This window comes from Fulmarus glacialis, unplaced genomic scaffold (assembly GCF_000690835.1).
Source record: "Fulmarus glacialis isolate BGI_N327 unplaced genomic scaffold, ASM69083v1 scaffold14984, whole genome shotgun sequence".
NCBI lineage: Eukaryota > Metazoa > Chordata > Aves > Procellariiformes > Procellariidae > Fulmarus > Fulmarus glacialis.
Window position 1 is genome coordinate 1 of NW_009208806.1, and position 14638 is coordinate 14638.

At 36.3% G+C, this 14638-nt stretch overlaps 1 protein-coding gene across 1 annotated transcript; it reads right to left on the reverse strand.

Annotated features, from left to right (window-relative positions):
• Positions 1-3723: 3723 nt before the first annotated feature.
• Positions 3724-12071, reverse strand: PARP11 (poly (ADP-ribose) polymerase family, member 11). Its single transcript, XM_009576630.1, has 7 exons — positions 11934-12071; positions 11715-11835; positions 10385-10460; positions 8774-8846; positions 8558-8688; positions 4600-4751; positions 3724-4155 (listed from the first exon to the last, which is right to left on the reverse strand). The coding sequence occupies exons 1-7, from the start codon at positions 12069-12071 to the stop codon at positions 3842-3844; spliced, it is 1005 nt and encodes a 334-aa protein (XP_009574925.1). The 3' UTR covers positions 3724-3841.
• Positions 12072-14638: the final 2567 nt, after the last annotated feature.

Consider the following 14638-nt stretch of genomic DNA (forward strand, 5'->3'; position numbering starts at 1 on the left):
AGCTACTGGAGCCAGTGGGGGTCTTTAAGCCCCAGCCACTAGGGCAGGAACAGTGTCTGTTCCCAAAACCAGCCGTCGGGGGGACAGCATGAGTGAGCTGAGCAAGGAGCTCAGTGCCGCTGGAGCAGGACCATGGGTGCCCACGTGCCTGGTGCCAGCTGCGGGGCGAGAGTCTGTGTCTTCCCCAATTCTGGTGTGCCTGGGATACGCGTGCATATGCACCAGCAAACTTTACACTGGACTAGCCAGTGACTAGGGGGGCCTAGGGTCCAGGCCAGGGTTCCCCAGTCCATTTGCTATGCAATATATGTTTTTTTCAAAAAAAAAATTTGACCTCTAGTGTGGCTTTTCTTCCTTTGTGACAGAAATCAAGTCAGTGAATTCATCAGCAATGCCAGTGGATTCTGTCTCTGTTAAACAAAAACAAGAAAAAAACATAGCCAAGCAACCACATTCTTATTTTGGCTGCTTAGAGATTATGCCTCTAAACTCCCTCACTAACTCTGCAGGGTTGTGTCAGTGGAGAAAAGCAAGAGAAGCACAGGAGGAGCAAACACATTACAAAGTATTCCATCTGTCAGTCCCCACAATTTTTTGGTGACTTGTGAAGAGTAGATGGCTATACTGGAGCAGACGTATGCTGTTCTGGGAGGCTGCCGTTTTGGACAGTGCCTAATAATAATCAGAGTTACCACACTGATGGACATATAGGTCAAAGGAATTTTAAGACTGACATGCTCATCACATGTACAGTCTGTATAGGCCCCTGAGCAGCACACCAATTACTGACGAGTCTTCTTCCTGAAAGTAATCTCCACCTATATAGACTGCACAAACTTACTTTAGCCTTCCTGCTATGATCTTGTGTGCTGATAATGGTTTCAAAAGGATCAGAGTTGTCCTCAAAACACCAGCTGAACTGGCATCCAATGTACTCCTGGAATTTAAGTCACTAAGTCCAGCTGGTACATTATGTATCTCACATCTAGCTTGGACATCTATTAAAAAATAAAGCTGTATCCTTTTGTTTCTGGAGATTTTAACTTAAAAACAAGTTTGTACAAACTGCTGCTGTAAACGAACTGGAATGAAGACAGACACTCTCCCAAACTGCTTTGGATGAAAAGAGATCTGTTCATCAATAATTGAGTACACACCCATTCTAAAAAGCAAAGCTGGCACAGGAGGCCAGTAGGATATAGAAATAAGATCAGCTCACACTGAAGCGTTGTGCCCATGTGAAAACATTCTGCCACAAGAATAATTCAGTAAGAAAGCTTTACCTCAGATCAAGACACGCAAGCGAATGACATGCTCTTTTGCACAGGTGTAAAAAGAAAATGGAGCATAAAGTTTCACTACATGAAATAGTTACAGAAAATAGCGGTTTCCTTCCACAGAATCAGATCAAATCCCTTTTCATTTCTTTAACGCTCCATAGTCCAAGAAATTATTTTCCTCCCTTCCTCTCTCACTGTTCCTTTTATTAAGTCCAACTATTTCTTGTATTGACTACTTGCAGAGTTCTGGACTTTGCTTGCAATAATAATGTCTCTCCCCTTGCCAGCAAAAGGATGGCTACTTTACAGGTACCTTCAGTATCAAAATTCATCAGCACAAAAATGGACACCAGAAAGCAGAACAGTACATTAAAAGAAGAGCTGAAACTACAATTGCACAGTGATTTGGTAAGATTAAGATTCTGCCACTCAATTTAAGTGAGTTAAGTAGTGAAGAAGACACCATCACACAAACAATTGGAAAAGTCACTAAGATCAGTATAGATTATGGTATTTTGTGTCCATGAGACACTAAAAAAGAAACTTCAGTTTTCTTAACTGAAAAGGTCAGTTCAGACCTCAGAAGAAATAGAAGACCAAATCAAAGGAACAACAGCACATATATTTGTTAGTTTCATAAAATGTATGTTCTGTAGAATACTGTGTAAGAATAAAAAGGAGTCAGCAATACACAAATTCCCTGCATGATTTCCTATTAAATATTTTATACAATGTGGGGAACAATGTGCCTTTTGCACAGCTAGCATAGTAGCGAATCAAACACAAATCATGCCTACAACAGTAGAACCTAGAGTTCCCAACTGGGATCAGAGATCATACCTACTGTTGCACTAAAATAAAGGAAAATGCATCTTAGCCCTAAATGGTTTAGGAACAGAAGTAAAAGGAAAAGCTGGCATGAAATCATAAATACAAACAGACACCCAACTTGTGCAAGATACACTGACAGGCAAAGATAACAGCACTAAGGAGGAGGAAGAGATGTTTGTGTCCTCGGTTATGATGCCAGATATGTAGTCGTATTCTGCTTCCAGTTCCATAGGTTTAATATGATTTTCAGCAGACTTGGTCATGCCAGATGCAGTGCCTTTTAAATACAATAGATTTTAAACATAGCCTTTGATCCAAAAAGTCCATTAACAATTCCATGACAGACCAATACATATCATTCTACATCTGCCATAATTATATACTATTTCTATAGGGATTTGTTACTGGTCATAGTCAAAGGAGCAGCCTGGAAAGGCTTCCACTTAGACCTTGTACCTTAGTGCTCCTTAGGTCCTTTAACAAAGAAAAACACTAGGGACACAATTTTGTAGCAAATTGTTTAACATTTCACTGTAACAGCCCCTTCTTCGGGCTCTTCATGTATTTAGGTACTCAAGTTGTTCTTCACCCAAATATTGTCTGTTTTGCTCTTTCTACATGTGAAAAATACTCTTTAACTTTACAACTATGCCAGTTATGAAAACCTGATCTACACAAGTGTTATTGAAAGCTTTCTATTAGTGTTCAAAAATTAAAGGATGGCATCTTTGGAAATTTTCCTTGTTAGTTTAACTGTATTATTTCCAGTAAAGTTAATCTAAACATTGTCTTCTGTAACAGCAAGTACATGAGCACTGAGTGCTTCTTAAACCCTGACCAGGCAAGAATCACAGCAGCACAGCTGCATGAATGTATGTGCATGCACACGTATACTATAACAAGAGGACAAAAATTCTACAGAGTAAGAACTCAGAAAGGTATATGGCACTGCTGATATCCCAACACTGAACTTAACAGTTACACAACAAACAATTAACAACCACAAGAGCTTGTGGGCATCATTTCTATCAAAACCAAAGTTCAGATCCTAGTGCAAGGGTTTTGTAATCTTGCAAGTATATGATTAAAGCTTTGCAAGTATATAATTGAAGCTTACAGTAAAATGTACCTAAAGTTAAATATAACAGCTTTGGTGAACTTTAAAGCTCCCTCATCACCTTTCTCCAGATGGATTTTTTTGTAGGTTTAGAATCCAAACTAAGAGACCTCCAAACACAAAGCAACGTGTACTACAGAACACAGACATACACGCATATGTAGCCAAGTCCCTTGGGGTTTTTTTGTTGTTTTTGTTATTTTTAAGTTCTACAGACAATCTTTATAAAAGATTAGTTTCATCATATGCATACTATATTACAGGCATATTTCTACCACATGAATAAATACTTGTAATACATTAAAAAAAATCAGAACATAAATCTTGCCTTTGAAACCTTACCAATGCCCAATGTATTTAAGGCTCACTAAGCAATTTCAAATTTGTAATAGTCTCTATATTTGAAAAAATGCATTAGTAAAGTTTACAGATTTTTAAAAACAGTTTGACAATCTCTCTTAAATGTTTAATAGCTCCCCTCCTCCATAAACATATGCTAGCTTTTCTTTCACCTCTCTCCTTTCATGCTTCATGTTTTTATATTGTTGTCTCTACAAAAGGAACAAAAGTATCAAAAACACACAAACAATGTTCAGTTCAGCTCCTTTCAAACTTAACAAAATTCTATTAAGTACTCAGGGTAGATTTGGTTGGCATCAAAGATAACAAAGATCTTTGGGTTCCAGGTATTATCCACACAGCTGTCATACAAGTTCACAAAACTTCCATCTTTTGAAGGAGGCCTCATGTATTTTGAATCACCATTGATATAGTCACCAGTTAATACACGAGCAAGAAACATGACTTTATCTGGTTTATGCAGATGAGGCTGCAGATTCACACCATGAATTTGAAAAGTATCTCCATGCTTCATGTCCTCTTTGCAGAAACGACTGGAATATGATGCATCTCTTGCGAAATAGGTCCCTTTCAAATAAAAAAAAAATCTGATGACGTTCTTATCATGACAGCTTAACTACTAGAGCATGGATATAGGTACCAGGATGATGAAAGATGTCTGTTCTTTTATGTTCATTAGCAATCCCATTTTTTTTCCTAACTCGTTAGATTATAGCAACATGACCAAATATTTTTAGTGGGAACATTTTAGTAGGGAGATTGTCTTGAGATCAACACAGCTTTGTTGGGCATCCCTTCCCCACGCTCCCTGGTCCTACCAGCCAGTTGTGACAATTACATTCCTTACTGCATCCTAACTTTCTTAATTACACTTGATGTAAAAGCAGAGCTATATTAAACAGCTCTTGGATAAACACAGGGAGTATATCACAAAGAACATACTATAGGGAACACTTAACAATGTTGAACTGTTAAGATTACCAAACTGTTGTATGTGACAAAAATACTTACCTTTTCCATATACAGCAGCATGCATCCCATTTATTCTCCAGTCAAAGTTATGAATACATATTGCTTCTACAAATTCATTACTGGTGCCATGAAATAACAACTGCTCATTAATAGTTGGGACACCTCTTTTCTTCTTTAGTTGAGCTTTCTTCCTACAGAGAACACACAATATAGCATTACAAACATCTGTACAATCAAATCATGTTACTACTCTGAAAACACTGCAGAGGTAACAGACCTAGAACACTCCATGCATTCCACTTCCACCAGTGTCTAGATGATTCTAGTTTTTAAAAAGATCAGAATTCTTAAGGTACATGTGTAGAAATCACACACTTCTGGATGCTGTGGACTATTTTCAGAAGTAATCCAAGGTTAGGAAAAAAGGTCTTTTATACCAATTTTATCAACATTGTTCATTTGGCATTAGTTTCAGTCTGGTCATTTTCTGCAGATACATTTTTAAAAGAAAGGCATTTTTCTCCCATTTTGTTCCCTCCACCTACTTAAATAGCACAGTGGGAGGGATAACAAAGTTAGTGGATTATAAAGTATAATTATCCAGGTAAACCAGCAAAAATATTAAAAACAAAATTACCTAAATTTTTAGGTAATATTACTTCAACATGATCATTTCATAATGGTTTTCTGAATTTATGGTTCACATACTTTCTAAAAGAGGTAAGTCGTGCATTGACAGGGTTACATCGGTCTAGAATTTTGAAAAAAAATCCCTTATACTACAGGTAAACCTATATTACAGTCTCATGGGCAGAAGGCCATAGCACACCTTCAATTAAAGATACATTTTCCATCAATCTTTTTTAACTCACTTTCTGTCAGCTGGGTTTTCCTAAGATCCATGAAGTTGACTCTGGAGCTCTGTCTAAATCACTGAACTGTTCATAGTTACGATCCCTTGACTGTCCAGACAAAAACAAGTCGGAGTGCATCACAGCTTTGTTCTTGTCTATGTACCTGAATTTTCTTCCTATAAAAGCCACAGTGCATGGGGCACTGTGCTACATACTTAGGCTTATCAGGCACATACTTAACGTTTATCAGATTAAGCAATCTGCTTATAACTGGAGTGCACCCTTGAATTGGGGAAGCGTTCTCAGGGCCTACAGTTTAGATGTAGTCTGAAGAAGTCCTGTCAACCAGGTCCAGAATTCTTTATCATATTAATGGCATTACATTGCAATTATGCACTATTTATAAATAAGTACATTTCACAGAAGTGAAAATCTTGCAGTACTTAGCTTGAAAGATATGTTTATTCTGTTTTATTGTTCAGGGTTTTTTTTTTCTGCTCCATTTAGTGCAAACTAAAATACCTGTGTCTTGGCAACTTTTTTTTTTTGCGTCTTTTTTCCCCTACAACTGCTTTCCAAATCAGAAGAATGTCAGTAGAATCTCAAGAGCATCTGGGAGGTTTCACTAATAATCTCATTTGTCACATTTTGTGTCAGAGGCAGAGAGGTTCCAGGCACTCAAGTTCCACTCTATTAGCAACTCAACAAAACCCAGGAGCCAAGATTCCCTGCATCTTGAGAAAACTACCTGTGTGAGGCAACACCTCTGAGCTAAGGGCTAGTAATGCTGAACATTTGAAATTTTTCAATCAGCAGCCCTCTATTATTGGCTGCTGATCTCTGACAATGTATAAAGGTAGCCTAGAGTAACTTCTCTTGAAATAGGGAACAGAACAAATTTATAGAAAATGGGAATAATCAATTGTCCAAAAATGTTCTGTAACAGTCCTTCACAATCTCTGACCAGTTGATTTCATAAAACCAATTTAAAACAGTCATTAATATGGTAATTATTATAACAGGTAATCATGTTTTGACCACTACAGTGATGCAAATAATCATTCAAGCAATGCTCAAATTTAATCACTGACCTTATCAATGAAACAAAACACTTTCTCAAAACCACAAAAGTTTAAGTAGCAATTGTTCCTCGTAAGTAGTGGAATATACTGAGCACACTGGGAAGGTGGTTCTGCAGAATGCAGAAATGCTACAGGAGGACTTTTTGTTGATTTGGAACAGAAATTGAGGAGTCCAACTATTCTAAAAAACATCGTCTTAGCACTTTCCACCAGCAGTGACAAGCCAATCCAGTAAAACAAAATCAAGTTGATCCACCACCCAGAAGGCTCTCATACAGCCAGTTCACTCAATAAAGGAGAAACCTAAAGCAAAACTAAATACCCAGAGACATGCTTTTTGTACATGTGCAAGCACACAAGCTGTTTCTAAAGATAGTCAGCAATCTCACTGACCAAATACTGTTTTGTACTTGCTGTACTCCTCTACAACTCCAAACTGAAATGCATAAACCAAAATATGCTGGACTAAGATTCATCTTCTGTTTCTTTCACTTTCCCACATGGGGAAAAAAAACTTCTAGTGAATTTGAAATGCTGGAATACCCACTTCTTTGTAATATACTACCAGGCAATAATTTCTTCACCAGTGTGTGTAAGCCCATCTACTCCAAGGCTGTATTTTACCCTCAGCAGAAAAGCAGCTAAGCCTCAATTGCATACACTTATTCTAGCAATTTTCATTACTTTTATTTTTTCGATACAGGAAAAACATTCAGTTTTAAAACTGAAATGACTTTTCTCCATATACTTTTATACCGTACAAGTACTAAAAAGTACCTTGTTTTGTAGTTAGTTATATAGCGATACTGTAATACTCCTGACGTATGAAATTCTAATTCCCATTCTCAGTTTCGTACCTTGAATATTCTGGCACAGCATCCATAGATTCAGAGTTCTTAAACCATGAATTCTACTCACTGACCAGTCAGGAAAACTAGTACAGTCTCTAAATGACATCAGTTCCTAAGCTAAGCAAAAAAGGTCTTCCCCTGCCCTCGTCTGCCATCTACACTGGAGACTCAAAGGACAGTTACTTTGAAGTCTGCTTGTTACTCCTATTCTCAAAAATTAGGATTGGTATTAAGATGGTATTAATACACCTCTATAGAAACATATTTGTAGAAAGGTAGATGTTGAAACACAAGGCCAAGCAAATAAGCCTTAATACTTAAACAGGTAAATATAACCAAATAAATTTGCAATTAAGAGAAGGCTAATTCTCTTAACCAAGAACTTTAATTTCCTTATGCATATTCATGATATAGCTTTAAATTAACAATAATTATGTATCTTTCAAAAAATTATGCAAATTTTTAATATACATCTGCTTAGTTATTTCCTCACTATTTAATTTAGTTCAGTTGGTTTTAATAGTGTAATACATCTTTAAAACTGATTCTGATACGTACTCCTTCTTAGAGACTACATAAATAACTTTTGTCAAATACAACTGCTTAAGATTGATACTACGAAATAAGCAGAAACAGAACTCGGCACTTCCTACTTCTTCCAGGCCAGCACAATGTGAAGAGGGAAAAGCAAAGAACTTACAAAAAGCTTTTGTAGCACATTGAACTTAAAGAAATGACCTGAATATGTGCTAACTGGACACTTAATTCTATCCTAGGTTTCATAAAGTTAAATTAAACAAGCCACAAATATTCATTTGCTTTGTTCACTAAAAATTAAAGTAATAATTCATTGACAGGCTTGTATTTTACAAAAAGCTTATTTTTGTTCTCCTTACTTCACTGTAAGTATCATGGGCATCTACCACATGGACATCCTGAACATCTTTAATGCATCAGTCTTATCGGTGCTACATCTACATCTAATGCATTTCTACAAGTATTACATTTCTGCACCTGTAGAAGCTACAGAGTCTTGAAAATGGAATTCTGAATACAGAGGAATGACAAATTAAAAGAAAATTAAAAAAAGATGAAAAAGTAATACATATTTTCATTAATAATAAAAGCAATTAAACATATTTCTGCTGCATGCCTTCAAGATTTGCTCCGTTAACAATCCTAAAACTGTTGGTTTTATAAATAATCTCACCTGCAAAAAAACTCCCACAAGTCTAGATTTTGTATTCTCTTAATTCTTTTAATTCGGTGGCTATCCATTGTTTTTCCAAAGAGACTAGAAACTTCATTATATTCATTTGTTTTCTTTTGCAATGGAATAAGCTGTAAAAAAAGAGGTTAGTACGATTTCAATTCGATACATTATTTCATTATCATGTTTTCGACCCACTTGCATACCAACTCTTACCTGATATGGCTCCTCAGTATTTACATTCTCCCAGTGTGAAGGCATAGGGATAGCCTCATTTTCACAGATGAAACTTCAAACGAAAAAAGGTAGAAACACATCACATCAAAGACATGAGGCATTTTCTTCCTGTTAAACTCCTGCTCCGAACAACACAGGATGCAAAAAAACCCAACTTACACAAAACTACTTAGGGTTTTAATTCAAACAAAGGCTGTTGTCAGCAGGTAAGGTCAAAGGCAAGAAGTCTTATTTTGTATTCAAATTCTGGCTTAGCTTATTATAAATAAACCACGGTAATGAACAATTTTAACACACCATCTACCCAACAAATGATAGGAAGATAAATCAGAAGAGATGGTCAGAAAGGTCCGCAACATCAGGAGAGAAACACTAATTTAGAAATGTGAGAGTGTAGATATATCCTGAACATTCTAAACTATCAGGAATTAAAACTAGCCTAAGCCTCTGGAAACTGAGCTCTCATTTGAAGTATTTAAAAGCATCATGTTAGAGATACACACTTGAAAATTACAGTTGAATTTGTTTTTAAAAAAAAACAAACCCAAACCCTCAAAAAAACCCAGTGTTTTAAGTATATACACCACATACATAGCAGCTTGTAAGCCTTAAAACCTGGACTAAAAGAAGCAATCTCCTGAAAGTAAAGAACAGTGTCATCACATGGAAAGCAATTATTCAAGAAACAAAAAACCAAAAGTGAATTGCCACATTATTGCATGCCCTCTTCAGCAAATATCCAGTTGACACTTCAAAAAAACCTGCCTTCTTGAATATGTCAGTGTAAAAAGATTGCTACTACATTTCTTATTACAAATGCGAAATTTCTTTTTGAAAGTATAACCAGACTACAATTCAGAACTAAACTTAATTCTAAGAAACTACTTGGGGAAAACCCCACATATTCCATATAGTCAATTTTACCTGTGGTAGTATCACTGCATAGATCAGTTTATCGTTTAGTGAGTATCAGATTTACATCAGCACAGCTTTACACCTAATGACTGATCAAATGGTAAGAAACTTACAATCTAAAGCAATTAGACTCATAAAACAATCTGGTTGTTATGATGCAATTTCTCATAATCTCAAATCATTTTAGAGTGAATGATTAAAACATACAGGCAAGAAAATATAACTCAATCTTTTTTGCTGTTACAATAATACTTCTAAATAACTTATGAAGTCATTATTACAATGGAACAAACCACTCCATTTTTTGCTGCGGCTTCTCCACAGCAATTCTGATTCAACAGGTATTTACAGCAAGGGACGCAAATGGCTAAAGTCAGGCACAGCTTTAAGAACCTTGCCAAAGGATGTCAGTATTCAGTATGCTTTCCCTCTCCCACTACAAGTTCCTTACTTTCTCCGAAAAAAGATGAAAAACAAACTAAAAATTCTTTTGTCACTCTTCTCCTTTGAAATGCTTCCTTCTTCACTTGACTAGATCTCGCACCTTGGTTCACCTCTCAAATTGTTTGATGCAAAAAGTAAATAACAATAAATATAAAACATATTTTTGTTTCATTTTCCTTAGAAGAATCAGGAATAAAATACAAATACAAAGTCTTCCTTTTATTTCCTTACCTGAAAGCACTGATAGAAAAGGGAGCTCGCTTTATTGGACGTTGCTTAAGGGTAGTTAGGTTGGTTTGTTTCATCACTGAGCATAAAACAAGAGTTAGGATGAAAGTTTCTGGAATTCATCTATAGCATATGAAACATTTAAGTGTCATTTTTTTAAACAACATTACTAGACTCAAAGTTGCTTGACAGGAATTCTTATTTCAACAATTAACAAATCAGCATTTTTGATAAATGTTTCTAAATACTGGCCTCAAAATCATTGACATTTATATGACTTGGCAAAATGCGCACATATTACACAAATAAAACATTTACTGTTAAAATACACATCTAACATTCAGCCCCACTACATCACTGGCAAAACTTCCACTGACTTTAATACAACTAGGATGACAAAGCATATTACTACTATCCTTAACGCAAGACATCATGACCTACAAACAGTAACATAAAAATTGTTCTTTAGCATTTGCATTTAATGTTTTTATTCTGGATGTAAAAGAAAGGGTTTTTTAAACAGACATTTCAACACAAGTAAACGTAAAACTCCTTATATTGTTACATACTACTTTACTCCCAGTATATCGCTGTTTTACCCAGTCCCCACTTTCTGTATTTGAAATACTATTATTTTCTTTGATTTGGAAGAGGCTTCTATGTAAGCATATAGCTGTTTCATAATTTAATCAGAAAATAAACAATCTATGGATGGAAAAGCTAAAAAAAAAAGTCATTAGAACACACCTTTGAACAAGGACAGATTAATTTATAATTAGCTATATATATTAGAATCCTGTAATATTCTGTAATTTACAAGCATGGCATAAGTGAGATCTTTACAATACTAGAAAATCCTTTTGCCTATCTCCTTGTTATTCTGACAACAGAATTGGCTTCAACTACCTGCTGAATTATTAAATCACTTTGATGCCAGTATTTTGCAGAAACTTCCTTCATATCAATGTTCCTTATACAGACTCTGAATGGAAGAGGTTTTTCAAGCTTACAAGCAGTTGCATGTTAAAGAAAAAAGGTTGAAACTTCCCAGTCCCATAAATGTATGCTACATACCACCTACAGCTGAGGTAAGCGGCAGTAACATGATGGAGTGCTACTAAACAAGACATTATACTGTATTAATAAACTACACTAGAAAATGTAACAGGGCAGCTCTTCTAAACACTCCTATGTACTTTCCAGTAAAGACGACATTTTCAATCAAACAAGTTTTTGCACTAGATAAGAGGACAATCATTTGCTGAATGAACAAATAAACTGGTGTATCTGGCACCTTCTATTATTTAAATTTACCCTAAGAAAAGATACATACCTGAAAAGTCTAGCATGTAGTTAAATTTTGCAGTAGTAAAAGAAACAGAACCATGTGGGTTTGTTCGGAAGCTCCTTTCAATATCTTCACTGCTAACAGAGCAATGACTGTTTGAATCAGTCTTCAAAATAAATGAAAAAGCACGTTTAGATAAATTCAGCAATAGGTAGTTTGATGTATGGAATCCATCACAGGTAATATAACTTCATAGGTATTTACCTGAAACATATGCCATTTACCACACTCGGCCAAATAAAACCAGCCCCACTGGGTATCAGAGGTATCCATCTCTTCAACTGAACTTTCCATCTTTGGAAAAAAATCTTCTGATGTTCTTTGAAGCATTTCCTGAAACATTCACACACATGCACAAAAGAAGTTTTGATACTATTTGCAAAAAGGCATTATTTGTGAAATTCATAAAAAAGCAAAATAAAGTGAATTTGCAATACTTAAAAAAAAACCTAGCAGGCAGAGGGCAGATTTGTTTTTTCTTTTTCAGAGAAAAATTCTCAATTTGCTACTTATCCAGTATTATCCTTTAAGTTAGTGGAACATTTTCAAAACTCTCTCAAATGTCAAATGTATGCCAGTAAAGGCAAGAGCTGTAGCCTTTATCAGATCAAAGAGAAGTGCTAAATTTCATACTGATAGTCATTCATATGACTATCATTCATATATACAATAGGCTTTGAGTTACATATCACTCAGGAATGAGGTGTTGGGGTTACATCTGATAGCTTGAAAACATCTACTAGGTACTCACCAACAGTGAACAAATCTGAACAACAGACTGGATATCAGAAGTTGTTAGAAAAAAATTTAAAAACTAAGACAAAGAATATAATTATTTAACTGTGCAAGTCCACAGTGCATTACTCCTCAACACTGCATAAAAGTTTGTTTCCCCGCTAATGCACACACTTAAAAATGATACAGTAAAATTACTGGTACTCTGTACTTGTAATTACAGAGAAGGTTCACACCAAAAGCCAGAACGGCTTCCACACAAGCAATGATTACCATAGTCGGGGTTCTGCAGAATGGAAGAAAAAGGACTGAGGAAAGGATGTAGCAGAAGTCTACAAAATCATGACAAAACGAAATAGGGAATAACGAATCACATTTTCTTCCAACATACAGAGACACCTATCAAAGGTTGCAGATGTCAAGTTCAAAACAAGTGAAAAAGAAACTTCTTCACAAAACAGATGGCAATCTATGGAATTGCTTTTCATGGTATGCTGTGGATGCTGCAAACTTATGGGAGTTCAAAAAGCAGCTAGACAAGTTCAAGCCTACTGAGAGCTATGCCAGAATACCTTTAGAAGAACAGTCCCTGCTAGATTTCAGCTCCTTCTTCATTCATGAATAAAATCTTGAAAACTCTGAAAGTACCTGACTCTACTTGCATACATCTTGTAACATGTCAATTCTGTCTGCCACACCCCCCCAAGCAAAAATTCTAAGTAGGTTGGGGGGAATCTTTCAGAGAAAGCAGCTTGCCCTAATTCCAGAAAAGGTCAGCAATTCATCCACTCTAACTGCTTAACCAAGACGGGCACTCAAACTTTTGCTTCCAAGAAGTAGAACACCACCTTCCAGCACAAGTAAGTCAAACAATGTCCAGTTAATATCCTGGATGCTTCAGTTGTTCCCTGGACACTTCAACCCAGAAAAAAGCAGAGACCTGAAGAAGGCAAGTATTGAAGACTAGAAGTAGGCACCAGCTGGCCAGTGCAGGAGTTGAGAGCAGAAGACACGTCTAGCACTACAGAAGGCACTTCTTCTAGCACTACCCTTCCGCCTTATTTTTCCCAAGCTAGCCCTCTCTGGTTGTTTGAAAAACATCCCAGAAACCTCTTTGTGCTAATAGCTAGAGACTGTGTTCTAATCATCAACAGCTCCAAAGGGCTACAAAAATCTAGATGCTTAGAAAACAGGGAATCAGAAGTGGACCTCCACAACATCTCTAAATTGCAGAATCTGAGGGCAAACCTACTTTAGTACAAATGGAAGCCTACACAAGGCTACACACATGGACAGCTGCCTGAAGTTCAAGAACTACACTAAAGGTGCATCAGCTGCATGCAAAAATATTCTGAAAGAGGTAAGAAAACTGTTCTCCATTTCAGAGGGCATCTGCCAACATCTCTTCTATTCCTCACAGCAATACAAAGTCACAGAGCCTACATTCGCTTGGTGTTAAAGCACAACTGGCCATCATCTTTTGATGATAATCTTTCACCTTCAACTTGATTCTTCCTCTCCGATGAGTATTTAGCTATGTTCTTTCCTACTGAGAGAACGCAGAGGTAGTCTACACTTTTTTAAAGCTAAGGGGAAAGCAATTCAGGCTTTTTTGGTAACATTTAGTTTCCTCATGTTCCCACTAAAAAAGCCAGACTTAAGCTCCATCCCAACATTAGTTCAGGGCCTTGAATCTGATCAATCAAATCAGTAATGCTTTTGAACAAGTTACAAACAGAGAAGGCATGTTCACCTGTGCCCCGTCAACACACTTACACTCCTCTGGGGGCAACACAGTCTCCAGAATAAACCATTTACTAAGGAGACAGTTATTCCTATAGCTTTCAAAAATGTTACATTAAATCCACATGTATTATCCTAGTCAGAAAGTCTAGGGTAAGCAGGTAGATTCCAGGATACTTAGAAGTATGGAAGAATGACTCAAAGGCATGAACACATAAAGCCATAAAACCAAGAGAGCTGTACTCAAAGGTGATATAAATCCAAAATGCTTGAAGGAAATTGCTTAACTTACTGATTAATTTAAAATCAAACCCACACCATTTATAAGGAGCAGGTAGCTTTTTTGTCCAAAAACTCTGAATGCATGGACAGTGAGCATAAAAATCTCAGTGGATTTTTCTGGATGACAGGATGTCAACTATCAAAGATGT